This window comes from Gymnodraco acuticeps, unplaced genomic scaffold (assembly GCF_902827175.1).
Source record: "Gymnodraco acuticeps unplaced genomic scaffold, fGymAcu1.1, whole genome shotgun sequence".
In the NCBI taxonomy this organism is placed as follows: domain Eukaryota; kingdom Metazoa; phylum Chordata; class Actinopteri; order Perciformes; family Bathydraconidae; genus Gymnodraco; species Gymnodraco acuticeps.
The window spans coordinates 1,251,866-1,270,706 of record NW_022992177.1 but is presented as its reverse complement, the minus strand read 5'-3'; the positions used below and the strand labels follow the sequence as shown (position 1 = coordinate 1,270,706).

The 18,841-nt window shown below is 41.3% G+C and overlaps 1 protein-coding gene and 1 non-coding gene across 2 annotated transcripts; one reads left to right on the top strand and one right to left on the bottom strand.

Moving 5' to 3' along the window:
• Positions 1 to 1,151: 1,151 nt before the first annotated feature.
• Positions 1,152 to 1,223, bottom strand: trnap-agg. The gene has a single exon. It is a non-coding gene; the product is annotated as a tRNA-Pro (tRNA).
• Positions 1,224 to 1,931: 708 nt separating this feature from the next.
• On the top strand, positions 1,932 to 18,784 carry LOC117538898 (potassium/sodium hyperpolarization-activated cyclic nucleotide-gated channel 3-like). Its single transcript, XM_034204855.1, is given in 9 exon segments — positions 1,932 to 2,889; positions 6,797 to 7,220; positions 8,095 to 8,256; positions 9,252 to 9,470; positions 10,612 to 10,758; positions 12,694 to 12,955; positions 13,898 to 14,062; positions 14,770 to 14,933; positions 14,935 to 18,784. Coding segments are annotated over 9 exon segments (3,573 nt in total). The 5' UTR covers positions 1,932 to 2,245; the 3' UTR covers positions 16,321 to 18,784.
• The last annotated feature ends 57 nt before the right edge of the window (positions 18,785 to 18,841 follow it).

Below are 18,841 nucleotides of genomic sequence, written 5' to 3'. Positions count from 1 at the left end.
CACAACATGTATCTCAGTGTACACTGGAGGCTAATAATCTGATGTTGACGGATCACATCTTTGCGACCTGCTACACAACATTGTGAGGACTACTGGTTCACCACCCAGGTGCAGCGACTCAATACAGTTTGTTTCCCATTTGAATTGTATGTAAATATTTAGAGAATGTGTGTGTCAAAGGGGCCCTATTATGCTCATTTCTGTATTTTGTGCCTCTACTGACATCTCTCCATGCTTTAATTTCATGAAGGTCTTTTCTCCTGTGATGCAGCTCCTCTTTCCCCCCTCTGTCTAAAACCAGAGCCCAGTCTGATTCGGTTCAAACGCAATACAAAATACACCCTCCAAAATGACTCAAAACACCTCTTCAAAACTAAACAAAAACGGAACGTGGGAATTGTGTTTCACTGCATTGCTTTTAGTTAGCAGTATAGGCTACATAAACTGGCTGTGCAAATCAGCCATGTGATATTGAGATGACCTCACGTGGTGATAATCGTGCCTGCAAACATTATGGAAGGTGATGAATGCAGTCTACTTAATACAGCATCAAGTGTGAACTTCTAATATGGGAAGTTTGAGATCAGGAGACTGCAATCTTACAGTGTTGAGGCCGAGGCACACTTGAGTTTGGTTGAATGATAACTGGAAAGAAGAGGAAGAAAACAGTACAGCCTGCAGACAGTAACATGCACTTTGTTGATAAAGAAATATCCATTCCTTCCATTTACATGTTATGAAACCACTGATGTGAAAAAAAGTGATGGGAAAGTAGCAGAGTCTTGAAATCTTATATTAAAGTATATCATTTAATATTGTAATCTTTATTTTATCTTTCTATATTCATAAATGTGCTTTCAAAAACCTTCTACCAGATTAATTTCCCATGTTGGACTTTGCTTTCAGAAAGCAAATCAGAAAATCTCATACATTTTTGTATGATTAAAATGTCTTCTTCAGAGAGTAAAACTGCAGCGTAAAGAGTAAATGCTTCATAGTTATAGCCAAACACCACCTCAATCTCAAGGTTGAAAGGAATTCCACCATTATAACTAGTCGTCCAAAGGCACTCCACTTACTTATTGTATGGATAGTTTCCGGCCTTAAGCGCATTGCGTTGTACACACATTACAACTTCTAACTAAACGGTAGGGCTCGTCCGGGATTTGAACCCGGGACCTCTCGCACCCTAAGCGAGAATCATACCCCTAGACCAACGAACCACACAACTATATATGTCAACTCAGAATTTTTGTTTGGCAGTTGTGAGCTGTTGCTTTTAAAACCATTTTGTTATAGGCTACATAGCCTACCTCTTAATGTATTTATATCATCATTTTGTTATGACGCCTCTAATGTAAAGTCATAGCCTTTGCAGCAAATGCACCTTAAGAATGAGGACAAAAACACTAGCACTGCTCTCTAACAGTGGTTATTACATGACCACGTGTCTCAAAAGCGGAAAACAACTCTTATAATCCATTATGATTTAATCCATTATAGCCTACAGGTAGGCATATATCTAAAACGGCTCAATTCATTTGGCTGGCAGAAATGATTTATTCCGTGTGCAGGGCAAACATAGACAAACATTTCTGACCATAAAGACTTGACTTTATTCCTTTGACCTCCCATGGTTTTCTCTCAACTATTGAACAAGCTTTAAACTCCCAGGCTGGATTCTCGAGTCCTGCTCTCAGCTGTCCTTGCTGGGTGGGGTGAGCACCAGTGCCATTCTGATAGATTAGCTCCATCGATATTCACGTTATTAGAAAGCGCTGATGGATCATGGGTCAGCGCTGTTTGGATGCCGGTGTTAGCTGCGTGCATGTGTGCATGCGTGTCGCCACCTTGCACTGACAGAGAGCTCAGATATTTTGGGGAGGTGGAGATCATGCTTTGTCATTGAGCAGCTCAGCACTGTGGCACGTCCGACGCTCAGCATGCTGCATCCAGATGCGCGCTCATCTGCACGCTGTGGGGTTACCTGGATTTACATGCATTTCCCGTACACCGCTTTTGCATGACCGTCGAACCGATTGAAGGGAGCAAGGTATTGCTGACGCATCTCAATGTTTGAACCGGGGGAGAGAGGCACGTCCCAAGTGTCAAATGAGATATAACCTGTCCTGCAGATGCGCCGTCACTGTTTTGCCTCCAGTGGCACCCCAAGTGAATGAGATTCATGATTCATTCCTCTGTTTTCACGGGCTATCCTTGATCACAGCTCCTCTTCTTGTTCAAAATGGAAAGATTTCAGTCTAACATGCGCAAACGGTTGTACAGCCTGCCGCAAAACATTGGGCAAAAACCCTTCGTGATTGACGAAGGAGACAACGGCGACAAGGACACTAAGAGGAAAAGTATTCGGCTAAAACATTTGCCCTCCCCGTCTCCTGCAAGCAGTTGCAAGAGCATTGAGGAGGCCAGGAGCGAAGACTTGGGAAGGGACGTTACTGTGAAGACTAACTTGAACGGGGACTGTCGCTTATTCCGGGGCAGCATCTCCTCCATCACCGGGCGGCATCATCCCGGGTCAGATCCCGCGGAGCAGCGGCGACTCATCCCTGGAGCCAGCGAGAGTTTCCCCGGTGAGCTGAGCCCCGGGGCCCAGCAGCGGGCAGCGGGAGGTCTGAGTGTCACGGCCGGGCAAGAATCAACGTTTGACCAGTCAAGTTTCATCAAGTTAGAAGGAACCGATCAAATCATACCTGAGGATGACCGGCTGTACCAAGCCGGCTTCATGCACCGGCAGTTTGGGGCGATGCTCCAACCAGGAGTCAACAAGTTCTCCCTGCGGATGTTGGGGAGTGAGAGGGCCGTGGAGCACGAGAGGGAGCGAGTGAAGTCTGCTGGCTTCTGGATAATCCACCCGTACAGTGATTTTAGGTAATGTGTGTGCAGAAAACCTTTCTTCTGTTCTTTCAAAACAGTGGTGTCTTTACAAAAAAGTGCAACAGTGATCCTGTCACACAGTTGTTTGGCATACAAATGTAAACATCATATTAGAATAGCATAATCTTGATTTAAAATGCCGTCAAAGTCACTGTAAACTTAATAGACACACTAATCCCCCATGTGCCAAGTGTTTTTTCTTTAATCACTGTGATGATGTTATGATAACATGATAATCAGGAGTGTGAGCCTGCGCAGAATAGAGGAATTAAAACGGAATGTGCCGCTGTAATCCTTACACATTGAAAAGGTAAATGGCTTCATTTCTGAAAATGATCCTTTATAACACTCAGACTGTACAGGCAATTTCTACAGGCAACCATTTGATCCATCTTGGATGAATTGACAGGCATTCAAAATCCTCTTAGAAGCACAATGACAGCCAAATTATATCATACATATAAGATATTAAGTCCCTTTTTTGTTTGGCATAGAGAAGTGTTGTGTGTATGGCTTTGTTTACACAAGAATATATCATATTGTATTCTAACTAACCTTTTATCCACCTTTTTCCCCTGTGTAAGCCAACCTGTAACTCCCTGATTTACCACCTACGTTTGCATGCATTCATGCACGCTCTACATTTCATTGCACAATGCATGCAAAGCAGCATTCTGTTCATCACCGCCATCAAGGGATTTTCACGACATTTAACCTTGAGGCTCACTGTCATCATACTTTCAGCGGCCAGTTGTGCCGATGTGTGTCAGAGCAGTTTTTTTCCACTCATCTGAATTACACTTTTTTTTATCATTCAGCCAGGGCAATGGATTACAGAGAGTGCAGCAGGGGCTTGGAAAAGGGGTAATCAAAATAGGGTAACATGACCATTGGAGATATTAGAAGCACACATCAGTGGAGATTATTACAGTACAATTAGTCTAATGGAGCAGAGATGGTGTGGTCAGGGAGGGGACACACCACAAAACAGAGAAAACAGAGAGGGACTGAGAGATTGAAATGAAAATGATGTTGTGAGGAATCAGGACTCCCAGCTGTTAACTCTGTGTATGAGGTACAAGGTGTCATTACTTTATACTGGGTTTGGATCACACTCTCGGCTCTTCAAGTGTACACTTTATCCTGCACATCCCATCCTAATTTACAGGTGTAAATCTCAACGATTTTCCGGGTCTTTTGGTTTACGAGAAACTGCTGAATCCAATTCTAAAACTGTCACTCACTTCAAATCCTATATGTTTCCACAACCACTGTTCTTCAGCACAGCATAGTATGTGTCCCCTTTATATATCTTTTATAAACATATGTGTGTGTTGGTTAGAGCATACATAACTGCTGTTTTTGTATTAAAGCTGCCGTGGTTACAGCAGCAGACATACTGAACTGGCACGGTTTCGTAAATATGTTTAATATGATTGCTGGTGGGCCTGAGCCACAGTACAGGTGTGTGTTAAGCCACTGAGCTGCATGCAGGCTGTTGTGCTTCAGCTGCGCTCTGGCAGCAAGAGATAAGTATCTCTAGTACAAATGTGATCCCTTTTTCAGCTGTCCTGATTGATCTAAGCTCCTTTCACAATTTTAAGCCTTTTTGTGTTCACTTTGCTCGTAACTCCGCTCTCTTTGTGCTGTCATGCTTTTTAACGCAGTTGCACTCTGACCTAAATAGCACAAGATTCCTTTCTGGACCGGGAGAGGTCCAGAGACCCCACCACTGTCAGCTTTATGTTGATGGTAGCAACAGATTACACCAGCAAGTTGTCTGATCTGTGTGGCCCTGAATGCTGCTTGCATGGTCAGCTGATGATCAAACTGGATGGTCTGCAGGGGCAGTAATGCACTGTCCCCTGTAGACCAGTTTTTCTTTGGTCCAGCTGTTCCAGGGTTCTGCAGCACAGTGCAGAGCAGTAATGCTAACTACTCAACATCTGGCTGATGGGAGCTGACTTCTGGAGATGACATGGATTCCCAGGAGAACGGTGGATTTAGCGAGAGAGGGGAAGTGCAATTAGGACCAGTGTGTCAGCGCAGAGACAAACAGGCAGATGAAGAGAGGAATGCAAATGCTTTGTTTGGCAGGGAACAACAGAAAGCTGATTAGAATGGACACCCTGTCCTTTACTGGTTCCCTATTTACATGATGTTCTCCTGTGAAGGTTGGGTGTGAGCAACTAGCATAGGTAAATTACGTGGGTCACATTCCCACTGTTATTGCCTCTTTCCTTGACCATCATTTGAGCACAGAACATGTCAAATGGAAGGAAAACAGTTTAGCTGCCTACTTGCAAAATCCAAAGACATATCACATCATGTCTACTTTTAATAAAATACTTCTATCTTGGTCAATCAGTGACTGAAGGTTTGAACTATACCTGATGACAAAATATAGAGGCATTTGTCAAATAAGCGCTTTTGAAAGCATTCCCTCTACATTTACTCTCCCTTCTCTTGAGTGTTTGGCTCATACATTGTGGTTACTGCATGCTGCCTCACATGTCACTTAAGTAACCTTAGTGGTGTAATGCATGCACCCTCGCAGGTCTGCCCCCCCCACACAGCATTCGGCTGGCCCTGCGGGTGTGTCAGGCTCCTGTTGGATCGATCAGTGGTTGATTAGGTCTCTGAAATGGATCCGACATGCAATCACATGCATGCATACTTTCTCATCTCATACACACTGAAGATGGACATTGGGGAATACATCTTGGCTGGTTGTTATGTGTTAGAGCTCTTCATTGCTGTGTGTTTCCTGTGATTGTTGGGTATTCTGATATCCATACAGGTCTGTACAATCAGGGGAAAAAACCCACTGACAATGTAAAATGTCAATATAGTAAACAGTTATTAAAAACAGCTTTTGGGTCAGATACATGACCATTTTATATTTAGCTGTTGGCTGCAACTTGCCAGATTTTTTAATTAAACTATGAATTTGTATGAAAATGTTTTGCCAACTTTGAAACTCAAATTGCCTTTTCAATGCAATTATAAATTGAGTTTATCACTCTGCTGTTGATACTTGAGGATTAAGTTAGTTGTGAAAAATCTATATTTCCTCATAAGCAATTCAGATGAGTTTCAATAACCCATTTTCCTCTCCATCCCTGTGAACAGAAGCCCACTTTTTGAAGATAATTAGTTTCTAAAGTAAATTAATGTCTTGCTTTGGTAATGTTTATGCTCAATCTGTTTGTTTTAATGATTTATTAGCCTTTGAACACAGATTTACTGGATTTGCAGTTCCAGTGTGAGACTGCAAATTGCACAGGGATTCATTTATTTTTGAAGTTCCTACATGTCCAGAATATATCTGAATATTATGAAGCATATATTCAGTATGCACGTAGACACAAACACTCTGGCTTAAAGTCTCCTGTGTAAACTGAACAGCAACCATTGTTAAACTTTCTTTTAAGTTTGTCCTGTGTCTCTCTAAATCTTTCTAAATAAAACCGTGCAAACAAATTAACAATATTCAACAAAAATATAACAATAAGTACTCTTAAATGCACTGCAATTATTTTCATTTTTTATCCATAATTGATTCTTACCTCAGATTGATTTTGTTGTCGGTAAAATACACAACAAATTTGAAAAATCCCAGAGACCAATGTTAGAGCAACAATATTAAGTTTAATATAAATATGACAAAGAAAATCTTCATGTTTAAGAAATTGGAACCAGCAAATGTTGCCCTAATAACTCATAAAGGAATAAAAAGCCCCTCTAAAAAAATCACTTACAGTATGTATCCTCAAATCAAACAATCATCTCAGTTATGGATACCATGTTAAAGATACATTTGTAGTTCCTGACGATTCATCTAAATACCTAAAAGACTCTGGCCCGCTGTTATCTACAACATGAGTTATGTGTGTTTCAGGTTTTACTGGGATCTGACCATGCTGCTGCTGATGGTGGGAAACCTCATCATCATCCCTGTGGGCATCACCTTCTTCAAGGACGAACACACGCCGCCCTGGATCGTCTTCAACGTGGTCTCGGACACCTTCTTCCTCATGGACCTGGTCCTCAACTTCCGCACAGGTATCGTGAAGGAGGACAACACGGAGATCATCCTGGACCCGCAGAAGATCAAGATCAAGTACCTGAAGACCTGGTTCGTGGTGGACTTCATCTCCTCCATACCCGTGGACTACATCTTTCTCATCGTGGAGACGCGCATTGACTCAGACTTTTACAAGACGGCCCGAGCCCTGAGGATCGTCCGCTTCACGAAGATCCTCAGTCTGCTGCGGCTGCTGCGCCTCTCCAGACTCATCCGCTACATCCACCAGTGGGAAGAGGTAGATCCTGCAGACACGACTCTTCGGATCTTCAGATCTGACTTCACATTAACTAATAAAGCTGCAACAATTTGTCAGTTACTTGCCAATTACTCAAGAGAAAATTAATCAGCTGCAATTGTATTAATCATTTTACTCATTTCAAAAACAAAAGACAGAAATCCTCCATTTCCGTCATTTGAAATTGTGAATATGTTATGTTTATTACAATATTTAATTGAATATCTTTGGGTTTTTAAACGCTGGTTGTGCAAAACAAGTGATTTAAAGACACTCTGCTCATGTTCAGAGAACAAGTGATGGCCATTTCTGAGATTTCACAGAACAAACAGATAATCATTTATGAAAGTAATCATTATTTGCAGCTTTAATCTCAAATGTTCCCCTGACAGAAGTGCTTTTCACGGGGAGATCCCCTCGCATTAGCAGATTTCTGCTAACTTGTAGCCTTGTCTGGATTACCACATATTTTTTCTGTCATGGAAAATCATGATACTGCGTATTTTAAAAACAAAAGTACACATTCTTAATGCTCTAGAGTACATTTGTTGGTTCCCCTCTAAGGCTCACACACAATCAAATGACGTAATCTATTTCCCTGCATTATTTTATTTTTATAATTCCAACTGAGGCTGCATTCCCCAGAGCCCATTAATGTTGCTTGCAGATGATTACGCAACAGGGAAACAGCCTAATGTGGAATATAGAAGATTAAGAACAGTGTGGCCTGGTAAAGGACCCCCGTGTCCATTGGCTCACAGAACATCTATTGTATATTTTAAATCCTCTGATTGCATGATGAGAGAATTGAAATTTCATAGATTTATCTGTTTCACTGTTTTAGTTTTATTAATGCTGATAATCTCTGTAACAGGTTTTCCATATGACCTATGACCTGGCCAGTGCCATGGTGCGCATCATGAACCTGATCGGTATGATGCTGCTGCTGTGCCACTGGGATGGCTGTCTGCAGTTCCTGGTCCCCATGCTGCAGGACTTCCCCCACGACTGCTGGGTCACCAGGAACAAGATGGTGGTAGGTGCATTATGACTGATGGGCTCCTGCATGAACACAGGCTCTTCTGACAAAGTTAGAACAGTTTTAGTTGATAATTTACAATATTTTTTACTTTTACCTTGGTCTTTTTCCTGATAGCAAGTCGGTGTGTTTCAGCTGAAAAAATATGATCTCAGATATTTCCATGCACCGATCAGGATTTATCAAGATTTAAATCTTTTGGAGGACAGTTATTGTGGTTATTTGGTCAGTGGCAATCGAATCCGTTCAACACCCACTTTGTGATGATGAAGCAGAATAACTGAGGTTTTGAACATTAAAATCCCCCCAAATTTCATTTTAACTTTCCAATTTAGTCATGGATATTTGATATATAGAAATGCTTAACCATTAAAGCCCCATTTGTATTGCCTTTAAAACCACACAATCATATTTAGGCTGCCACAGTTCGATCAACTGATAGACAACAAATTAAGTGGCAACAATTGTATAAATATTAATTATTATTTCTTAATGAAATTTGCCAACAGTCCTTGGTTTAAGGCTCTCAAAAGTACACATTTGAATATTTTCGTTAAATAAGATATTAGAAGAAACATTTTTCAGAATTGTCTGACACTTAGACCCAACAAATGAATACTAGAGTTAAAATTGGCAGAATAAACTATTTTGAAAATAATCTTCTGTTGCAGCCATAATTATTCATGGTTTCAAATATTTAGACATAAACTATATTAACATTCCCTCTGAGTACAGAATATAATAATAGATATACTGATAACTGAAGTAGGCATCAGAGAATAATCTAGGGCAGGTGTGCAAGTGGATAAATCAGCATGCATATTACAAGGTGATATTTTCTTAGCTCCTCAGCAGGCTTCACCGCCAACAAACCTGGAAAATAAATGAGTCATCACCGCTGGTCTTCATCTTAAACTGTGGATCGGTTCACAAAGTTGTGCTGCAGCGTTTATGTTGAGGTGATACACTTTCCTCCTCTTTGTCTCCTACAGAATGACACCTGGGGTCAGCAGTACTCCTACGCCCTGTTCAAGGCCATGAGCCACATGCTGTGCATCGGGTACGGCCTGTACCCCCCCATCGGCATGGCTGACGTGTGGCTCACCATCCTCAGCATGATCGTGGGCGCGACCTGCTTCGCCATGTTCGTGGGCCACGCCACTGCCCTCATCCAGTCCCTGGACTCCTCACGGAGGCAGTACCAGGAGAAGGTGGGTGTTTGTTCTCTGCATGGCTGATCCAATCTACTTTCTTCAGGTCTACAATGGTCAAATTAAGTAGTGGAAGGATATTTACAGAAATACCAAACTCAAGTACTTTGAGGTACTTACTTTTCAGGAGTATTTAGTAATGTAGTACATTTTTAAAATAGCTTACCTCACTTTTGAGATTGCATTTTTTATACAGAACATATCATACATTTATATAATCTGATAATCAGATTAAACTACTTACCAGTACACATTTGTGAAAATTGGCTCCTGCATCAGTACATTGCTGTACAGTACAGTACATTGTGTACTATTAGTACACATTATCAAATGAGTACTAATAGTACAATTGTATACATTACAACAGTCACATGGGCAATTGTTCTGCATAATTAGTACTTCTTATAGTATAATTAGCTGAAGTACTTTTTTACTTTGCCTTGAGTCACATTTTGAATGTAGGATTTTAACTCGAGTAACTCTACGTGTAAATGTACGTGCAGCTTGTAAAGCGTCTCAATACTTATTCCAGACTGATGAAAAAACTAATGTGATGAGGATGTCATTTGTGTGAACACTTGTTCTGCATCTTTAGACATTTAAGTGAGAAATGCCCCACAGAGGGAGATTACAAATAAATGAGAAGGGATACAACACATATGAGAGTGTTTAGGGAAGGATTTCTGAGCTGCCATTATGGATTCTTAACAGAGATAAAGGGGAAATATAGGGAGAGAGTTAAAGAGCTGGTTGATAAAAGCAAAACAGGGACTTACAGCAGGACACAGACTAGTGCTTTGCTGCTGGAGAACACGGCTGAAGGACACAGCAGTTAATGTTATTAGCTGCAGCCTGCAGAGCACCACTGTATTTGTCAGATGGGACAGAGGCACAGCATCGCTCTGTGGGCAGGTTTCACAGATGGCCTGACAGTTGACTGTTAACATAATTAGACACATTATACTCCTCCTCTGAGCCAACACATCAATCACTCTAATACCCTCATTTTGACATGATTTAGCGTTTTTTCTTGCACCTACATTACAGTTACGTGCATTTCTGGGAGGGTTGTTCACTTAAATACTTTGAATATACACTTATTATATTTCAATAACTGTGATAATCTGACTTGTTTTTGCAGTATAAGCAAGTGGAGCAGTACATGTCCTTCCACAAGCTCCCTGCCGACATGCGCCAGAGGATCCACGAGTATTACGAACACCGATACCAGGGCAAGATGTTTGACGAGGAGAGCATCATGGAGGAGCTGAACGAGCCACTAAGAGAGGTCAGAATCATCTGCCTGGTGGTTGTCTTGATGAAAAGACTGCTGAGTCTATGAAGGGGGAACAATAAGGGATTATATTGTTGATCTAAAAAAAAGGAATCCCTAATATTAGGATAATCATGAATATCCTCAGAGGGGTCTTACCCAAGCACACTTTACGGTAAGGGTACATGAATCATCATGAATTCATGCATTACTTAATGCATGAAAAAGCATGAATTCATTCATGTAGTACTCATGAACTATCAGTAATGTACAGGTATTAATGGTATCTCATGCATGACTTAATGCAGGAACAATACCTTAATGAATGCATCAACTAAGGTATCTCAATCATCATGACTTCTGAGTTATTAATGATGTTCATGTCTTTTTCATATAGATCTGCAATTAAAGTGTCAGGCCAAAAAACTTACCAGTCACAGCAATTCCAAGTGTTGTAATCATGATTAACTAAGCATGACTTTGTCATCACTTCATCATGTTTGTGCCCCTTCAAATAAAGTGGTGACCCGGTCGGTCGGTCATAGCAGTGCATGTATTCTGTTGAATTCAAAGTGTTGACCCCAACCCTGTTCAGTGTGTTGACGTTTATCAATGTAAACGATGGAACAGGTCACCACTTTATTTGAAGGGGCACAAACATGATGAAGTGATGACAAAGTCATGCTTAGTTAATCATGATTACAACACTTGGAATTGCTGTGACTGGTCAGTTTTTTGGCCTGACCCTTTAACTGCAGATCTATATGAAGAAGACATGAACATCATTAATAACTCAGAAGTCATGATGATTGAGATACCTTAGTTGATGCATTCATTAAGGTATTGTTCCTGCATTAAGTCATGCATGAGATACCATTAATACCTGTACATTACTGATAGTTCATGAAGTACTACATGAATGAATTCATGCTTTTTCATGCATGAAGTCATTCATGAATTCATGATGATTCATGTTCCCTTACCGTAAAGTGTTACCAAACAAGCTATGTAGCTCTCCATCATGGCGGAGAAAGAAATTATAATTTCTCATTCAAAACATACATGAATTAAACTGTAAAAAAGAACAAACTCACACAATGCTGCTATTTTGATTTATTCAGTAATTAATACTGGAAAACTTATATTTTTTATATTTGTCTTTATAAAATTGGAGGTAAAATGATGCAGTTACTGGATGATTCCAGTATGTTTTAGTGCAATTTTAAGGCCAAGATAATTATGACAACATTTGTTCATACAGTATATCCCATCACGCTAAGCTGAGTCATCATAACGTTGGCGTTAACACGTTTCACAACTAAAATAAAAATACGTGACAAATTATAAGCAATATATGTATATAAATGAATTGTTTATAACACACATTAGTGTAGATATCAGCAGATAAAAGTATTCATGAATGTTTTTCTTGACAAATAAAACTCCTGTGTGCAGCATTAAAAGTAGGCTAGTCTTTTAACAGATAGTTGTAATGGTACTGTATATGATTTTTTTTTTAAATCCTTATACTTGCTTACAACTACAATATCGTCCATTATAAACCATTTATTAAATGTTTCTACAATGCTACAATGTCTATTAAATAGAAGAGCCATTCCTCCTTTTTATTTTTTTATTTCTTCAGTTATTTTTTAAAGGTTTTCTCAACTGCAATTAATTGAATTAATGAAGTGAGCATCCTTGCTCTAAACGGTTTACAGTTAATTATTTATGCAACCTAATATGGCTCCCTTACTTAGCACGATAATGTTAGCAGTCATGTAATCTGATTAGTAATGGCTGGAGCCTTTTATGAGGACAGAGAACCTCATTAACGGAGCACTAAGCCGTAAACTGCTCTGCTTTTATAATGATTGAAACGTACACATGTAGTCACAATGACAGTTGTGTTATGAAAGCTGAAATCTTTAATTTTGTTGTCTTCTGCAGGAGATTATCAACTTCAACTGTCGTAAACTGGTGGCCTCCATGCCTCTGTTTGCCAACGCTGATCCTAATTTTGTCACCTCCATGCTGACAAAGCTGCACTTTGAGGTCTTCCAGCCGAGCGACTACATCATCAGAGAGGGAACCATCGGAAAGAAGATGTACTTCATCCAGCACGGCGTGGTCAGCGTCCTCACCACGAGCAGCATCATCTGCGGGGTCCAGCCCTCAGACACCAAGCTGTCCGACGGCTCCTATTTTGGAGGTAATGTCTGCACACTGTGTGGACTGCATGCTGATATGTTCTGCAGCTGGCACTGAGTCCGTTCAAATGTATGTGAGCGCTGATAGTATGATTTGTTTTGATTTATTTGGCTCTGGCACTCAGCAGATTAAGTTCTCTGACTATTACAGCTGGTAAAAATTGTCCACATCATCTCCTTAAAAGGGCTCTAAGAGGAGCAGAGCTTTAGGATCTTTGATTCCATCGGTGGGGGTTTCCCCTTTTTGTTTCCGCCATATTTAAAACTGAAATCCTGAATATCTAATTTATGAATGCCCTTGATACGACGTCTTGGAAATATGAATGTGTAACTCACTCTACCGCAATCTTATTGGGATTGAATGCAGTGTAATCTGACAATTATTTCTAAGAATTTTTTATTAAATGTTTATCCCAGAATACATTTTATATTTCGGCTTGAAGCTACTCCACAGAGCTGAACACAGACAGATGTGAAAATAATAAATTAAAGAGTGCAGGAAATGTGTTTAAGAGAGAGAGCATGTGAGTCTGTGTGTGTGTGTGTGTTTGTGTCTATATCCTCAATATGTCTGTCCTGAATAATATGTCTACTTTTTTTTTTTTTTAAATGTCGCATTATTTTATTTTTCTGATCTGGCACGACAGATAAGGTCAGGACAAACTGTAAGCTGCAGAAATTGCATTAAGTGCTCCATCTGTGGGGTTCAGAGACATCAGTCCTTTCATGTTTTATCATCTCACACTAATAATACAGATCGAGCCTTTCCTTTTTTTGATCTAAATAATATTCATTTGTTTTTAATGTTTCACACAACTTGTATAAGGATATTATCATACAACATTGATATGTATTATTAAATTGTTGATCTTTTTTTCTGACATGCATTTGAATGTGAGTGAAATTGTACAATTAATTAATCTTCTTTCCCCCCCTCCCTGCAGAGATCTGCCTGCTGACCCGAGGTCGGAGGACGGCCAGCGTGCGAGCGAATAACTACTGCCGGCTGTACTCTCTGTCGGTGGATAACTTCGACGAGGTGCTGGAGGAGTACCCCATGATGAGGAGGGCCTTCGAGACCGTGGCCCTCGACCGCCTGGACCGCATCGGTGAGTCAAGAGAGAAAAGCTGTGTATAGGAGCCAATTTAATGTTATACATTTAAATATTTTATATTAAATGTTGATATTTCACTTTATATTATTTGTAATGCTTATGTAGTTTTAACAATAATAAAATGTTTCTATACATTTGATTTGGGTTGTACAAAGCTGCAGTGATGGCGCTGGCATCTTCTGACAGAACATGTGATGTAGGGTCTTCAATTAAAAAACAGGATCCAACATTTATTAATAATAATAATCTTTATTTATCTAGCTCTTTTTTAGCATCTACATTACAAAGTGCTTTACTAAAGCAGCAAAATAAAACGGACAAGTTTCTACAAATATTAATATTTAAAAAACAATCTTAGTGGCCTGGTGTTACATAATTCTATAATTAATTAATAATTGGCCGATTCTGATTATCTGAAAATGGCATTATTTTAAACGACAGATTAATCCTCTGTACTAAGGATGGATTACACTGTCTTTACAGTTTCAGCTACATTGTTCTTTAATGTTGACATACGAACTGAACATCCATGTAAGATGGTTGCTGATATATAGATATGTCCCAAATTGTTCTTGAAAATACAGTAACGCAGTTTATCGTAATTATTTCTGGGACAAAATATCATCCAACAGAAGTAGGCTTAAATGTGTGCTTATCCATGAAATACAAATTGCATGACATTATTTATATTTTCTAAACAGGTAAGAGGAACTCTATTCTTCAGAGTAAAGTCCAGCATCACCAATCTGCTGGCGCACTAAACTTCCAGGAAACGGAGATCATCCAAAGAATCGTGCAGCACGACCGCGACATGGCCCAATGCACACAGCTGATCCAGGGCAGCCTACAGAGCCAACACACTCTGCCCGCCCCCCCCCTCGCCCACCCCGGTCATCTGGGCCCCGCTGATCCAGGCCCCGCTCCAGGCTGCTGCCACCACCACCCCTCTGGCCCTGGCCTTGGCCCACCACTCCCAGCTGCCCCCCATCCTCTTCCACCATCCTCTGACCCCCGCTCCCCTGAAGGACCCGTCGTTCCATCAGAAGATAGTCCACATCGGAGCCAACACGTCCAGTAGCTATGTCCCTGGTTCTCCTTCCAGCTCCATCAATTACAGATCTGGGATTGAGACTCCCCCTCTGGCGTCCCTCAGGCCGCAGCACCTCATCGCGGGGTCCGTGACCCCCACCCTGACGTCCCAGCCCATCTTCACCAGCAGCCTGCAGCCTCTGGCCCCCCCGCCCTCACACCAGCTCCCGCTCCATCCTCCCCACTCTGGCATAGCCTCAGTGTTCCCCATGAGCCAGACCACCGTCTCCTACACCTGCTCTGCTCAGCTCCACCCTCAGCCCTTCCACGGGGTCATGACCACCTCACCACACCCCATAGGTTTACTCCAGCAGGGGGCACCAGGGAGGTTTTCAGGGAGGTTCGCAGCCCCCTCTGCCTCCACCATAAGCCCTCTCATCTGCAGCTCAGTGGGCCCATTAATCAGCCAGCTGCAGCCGCCCTCACACGGCACGCAGCAGATGGGGTTCGCTCACGACAGAGCGTTCAGGATGTCCAGCGGTCCGTACCTCTCACATCTCCCTTTCATCCCCAGCACTCAGTCCTTCGCTGGATTTATGCATCCAGTGTCAGCAGTCGGAGGGGGGGCCGCAGCCTCCCTGGCGCATCAGAGCCTCGCAGGCCTGCAGTCTGTTTTCCTCCCCCAGTTTCTCCCCGAGCATTCGGCCCTGGCCTCCCTGGCTCAGTACGGCTCTGGTGAAGTCTCGCCCTGCTACACGCCTCCGGTCCACAGCCCCAGCATACAGAGCCCCGCCATGGGACGGACATTTTACAACATTGAGCTCCCCAGCGCTGTGGGGGCTCGCAGCCCTCTGACCCCTCAGACCTCCTGTCCTGCCCGGGTGGCCTACACCATCACAGACGGGGCCGAGTACTCGGGGAATGTCTTCACCCAGGAAATAAAGACTATCTCAGGCTCTCACAGCTCCACACACCAGGAAAGACCTTTGGCCATGAGCTGCTCCCCAGAGGCGGTGGTGGGGGTCTCCAGCCCCTTCTCCTCCCCCATGGCTGTCAGTAAACCATACAGCCCGATCCCGGGTCAAGCTGCTCCTGTCATTCGGACACATTCAGGGCCCGAACCTCAGATCCAGCCTCCTGCTGTTCTTTCTCCCCATGCTAGATCCCCTGCTAAAATGATGGAGACCGAACACAAACAGTCCACACTTCCATCCAACTTGTGAGGTTCGGACACACCCTCCTTTAATGCCCGGACACAATGAAGGTCACCTCCTTAAGGCATTGATTTATCCACTACTTTAAAGAAGGAGGGTGTGTTATTCTTATCAAATTGGAGGCCGGTGGTTACATTTGTAATCAGACTGAATGGACAATTATGGGTATTTTTTCTACAGGATATCTTTGAATATAGTAATAAAATACAAAACCTATTGATAGGTATATATAGCAGCTCATGAAAATATCAATTGTTATATGTATTGTATAATAACCACACTCTGTGTTTTAAGTATTTAGTTTTTAACCCACTGTCCAGAACATTTTGTGTTACCTTTTAGCAACACCTGTTTAGTTGGAAATTTGTCCAAAACTTTATCCTGTTATGGTTGAAAATCAAAAATGATTGTCCTTTTTTATGTCTTTTCCACCAACGAGTGTGTTGTGTGAATGCAAAGTTTCCAAGAGGTTCGAGGAGAGACAGACTGTGCACTTTGCTCGTTTCAGAGATCACCTAACGTGATGACAGCATGTCTTCCAAGATAGCGTTTCAGCAATATTGCACACCCAAAATGGGTCATAAACAAATCAGATCACACTCTCAAAAACTGAAGTAATGAATGCATGTAATGTTTGTCTGTCTGAGTGCAAGAAGCGGTTCACATTTTTGAATGTGTTGAACTCGAGGGCGATGATGGTTTTTCTGTACAGTCCTGGAAAGTGTCACCCGTTTTAGACAATTTCCAAATACACTGATGCCAACTCATTCCTGCCAGACAATAACTTCAGTAGAGAACAGTTGTTTGAGTGTCATCAGCATAGTATGCAATAATCTGTGTTTTTCTATGGGTATACAAAGGTACTGTGAATCGAAGCACTTGAGTGAGGTTCTGTTTTTAGTATGAAAACAGATTAAAAAAGGGAATTACATGGAATCAAAGCAATTGTGGATAATCAAACATCCTGAAACCAGCAATGCACTAAGACTGATCCGAGTGTTTCTTGCACCAGTCAAAGGGCTAAAAAGCAGTTACTTGGACACGTGGTTGACAAGAAACCCTGATGGGTCATATTGCTGCATATTTACCGCTTTCATTTTACTTTTAATTGATTGTAAGGTTTGTTGTTGAACAATTGCTCTGTGATGCTATGCTGCATCAACAAGACGTGTATCACTGACTGATTTTTTTTAAATCGGACTCTTGAATCCTTCTACTTGTTAATCATTTCATGTGTTTAGATGATACGTTCTCTTTCTCTGTGTGGAGCTGTGAGCAGGTCAAAGCATCAGAGGATCGTGCCGAGTGGCTTCAGCTGCCTGGTTACTGACCCTGAGGTTTGCAGTGACTCTGACCCCCCCACTCCTCGAGGGAGAAGAGATACTATCCGTCACTAACCACTCACTGCCAATGGGCTCGATCAATCCCTCATCACTATTCTCCTCCACGCCCACACCACCTGAGTGTAGGGTTGCAACCGACCTAAAGGTGTGTGTAGGAAAGAAGGTGTCAGTCATTCATCTATTTATATATTTATTTCTCATTTTGATGCCTTTTAACCAACAAATCTGAGGATTCCACCACCTATGTATGTTAGGTATATATTTTATTTTAGTTACTGAATTCAATGCAATAAAATACCATATGGTCAACGATGCTCGTCCTAGCTGTTGATTTATTTTTCAAGAGCAGAGCGTGGGATGTGAGGAGAATCTGATAAAACACTGGGGAAGTTTCAGACTTTAAGCCGGATTATAAATGGACAACTGCACGGTGTTGTTCAGTGCTAACAGTCAAAATAACCCGGATTGTAATCTGCCAGATATTTTTCTTGCCAGAACAAGGAAAAGTATCTGCCATGTTCATCAAGTTGGTAAATGCTGGATTAGTGATTAAATATAAATTTGACCCCATTCTTCTGGAGGTTTTATTAAAATGAGATCCAGACAAATGTTTTTTTTTTAATGACATTCAAGAAAAGGACAGACCCGATGTTAAATGTCCTGTTACAACTTCACAAGATGGCGTCATTTTGTAGTACGCAGTTAGTGTGCACATTTTGAGTTACTTTAATTTAGTATATTCATTTTCCGATTCTTTATACTTCTACTTCACTACTTCAGAGGGACATATTAACCTCACTACAAATAGTTGATAATGTTAATTACTGGTATTTTGCAGATTGAGATGTATTATACTAAATATAATCAACAAATAATTAATGATGATTTATAAAAGAAAGTATAATTTATAGCTTTACCCAATTTACTAGCTTCACCATTGCCAGTGTGATGCTTATTTAAAAATACAGTCCATATAGCACTGACTTGTCCTTTAGGTATTTATTTATGCTAATGTTCACTACAATAGAGTTTTTCTTGTATTCCTCCTTTTTATTCCTCTGAAATAATTTCCCTCGTTTTAGTATCCGTCCCGTGATTCCTGTCATCTCCCCACTGGCGCCATCTAATGTTTAAGGCATACAATTGCCCACCTTAGAAAAAGAAAAATCTTTATCACTGAAACATTT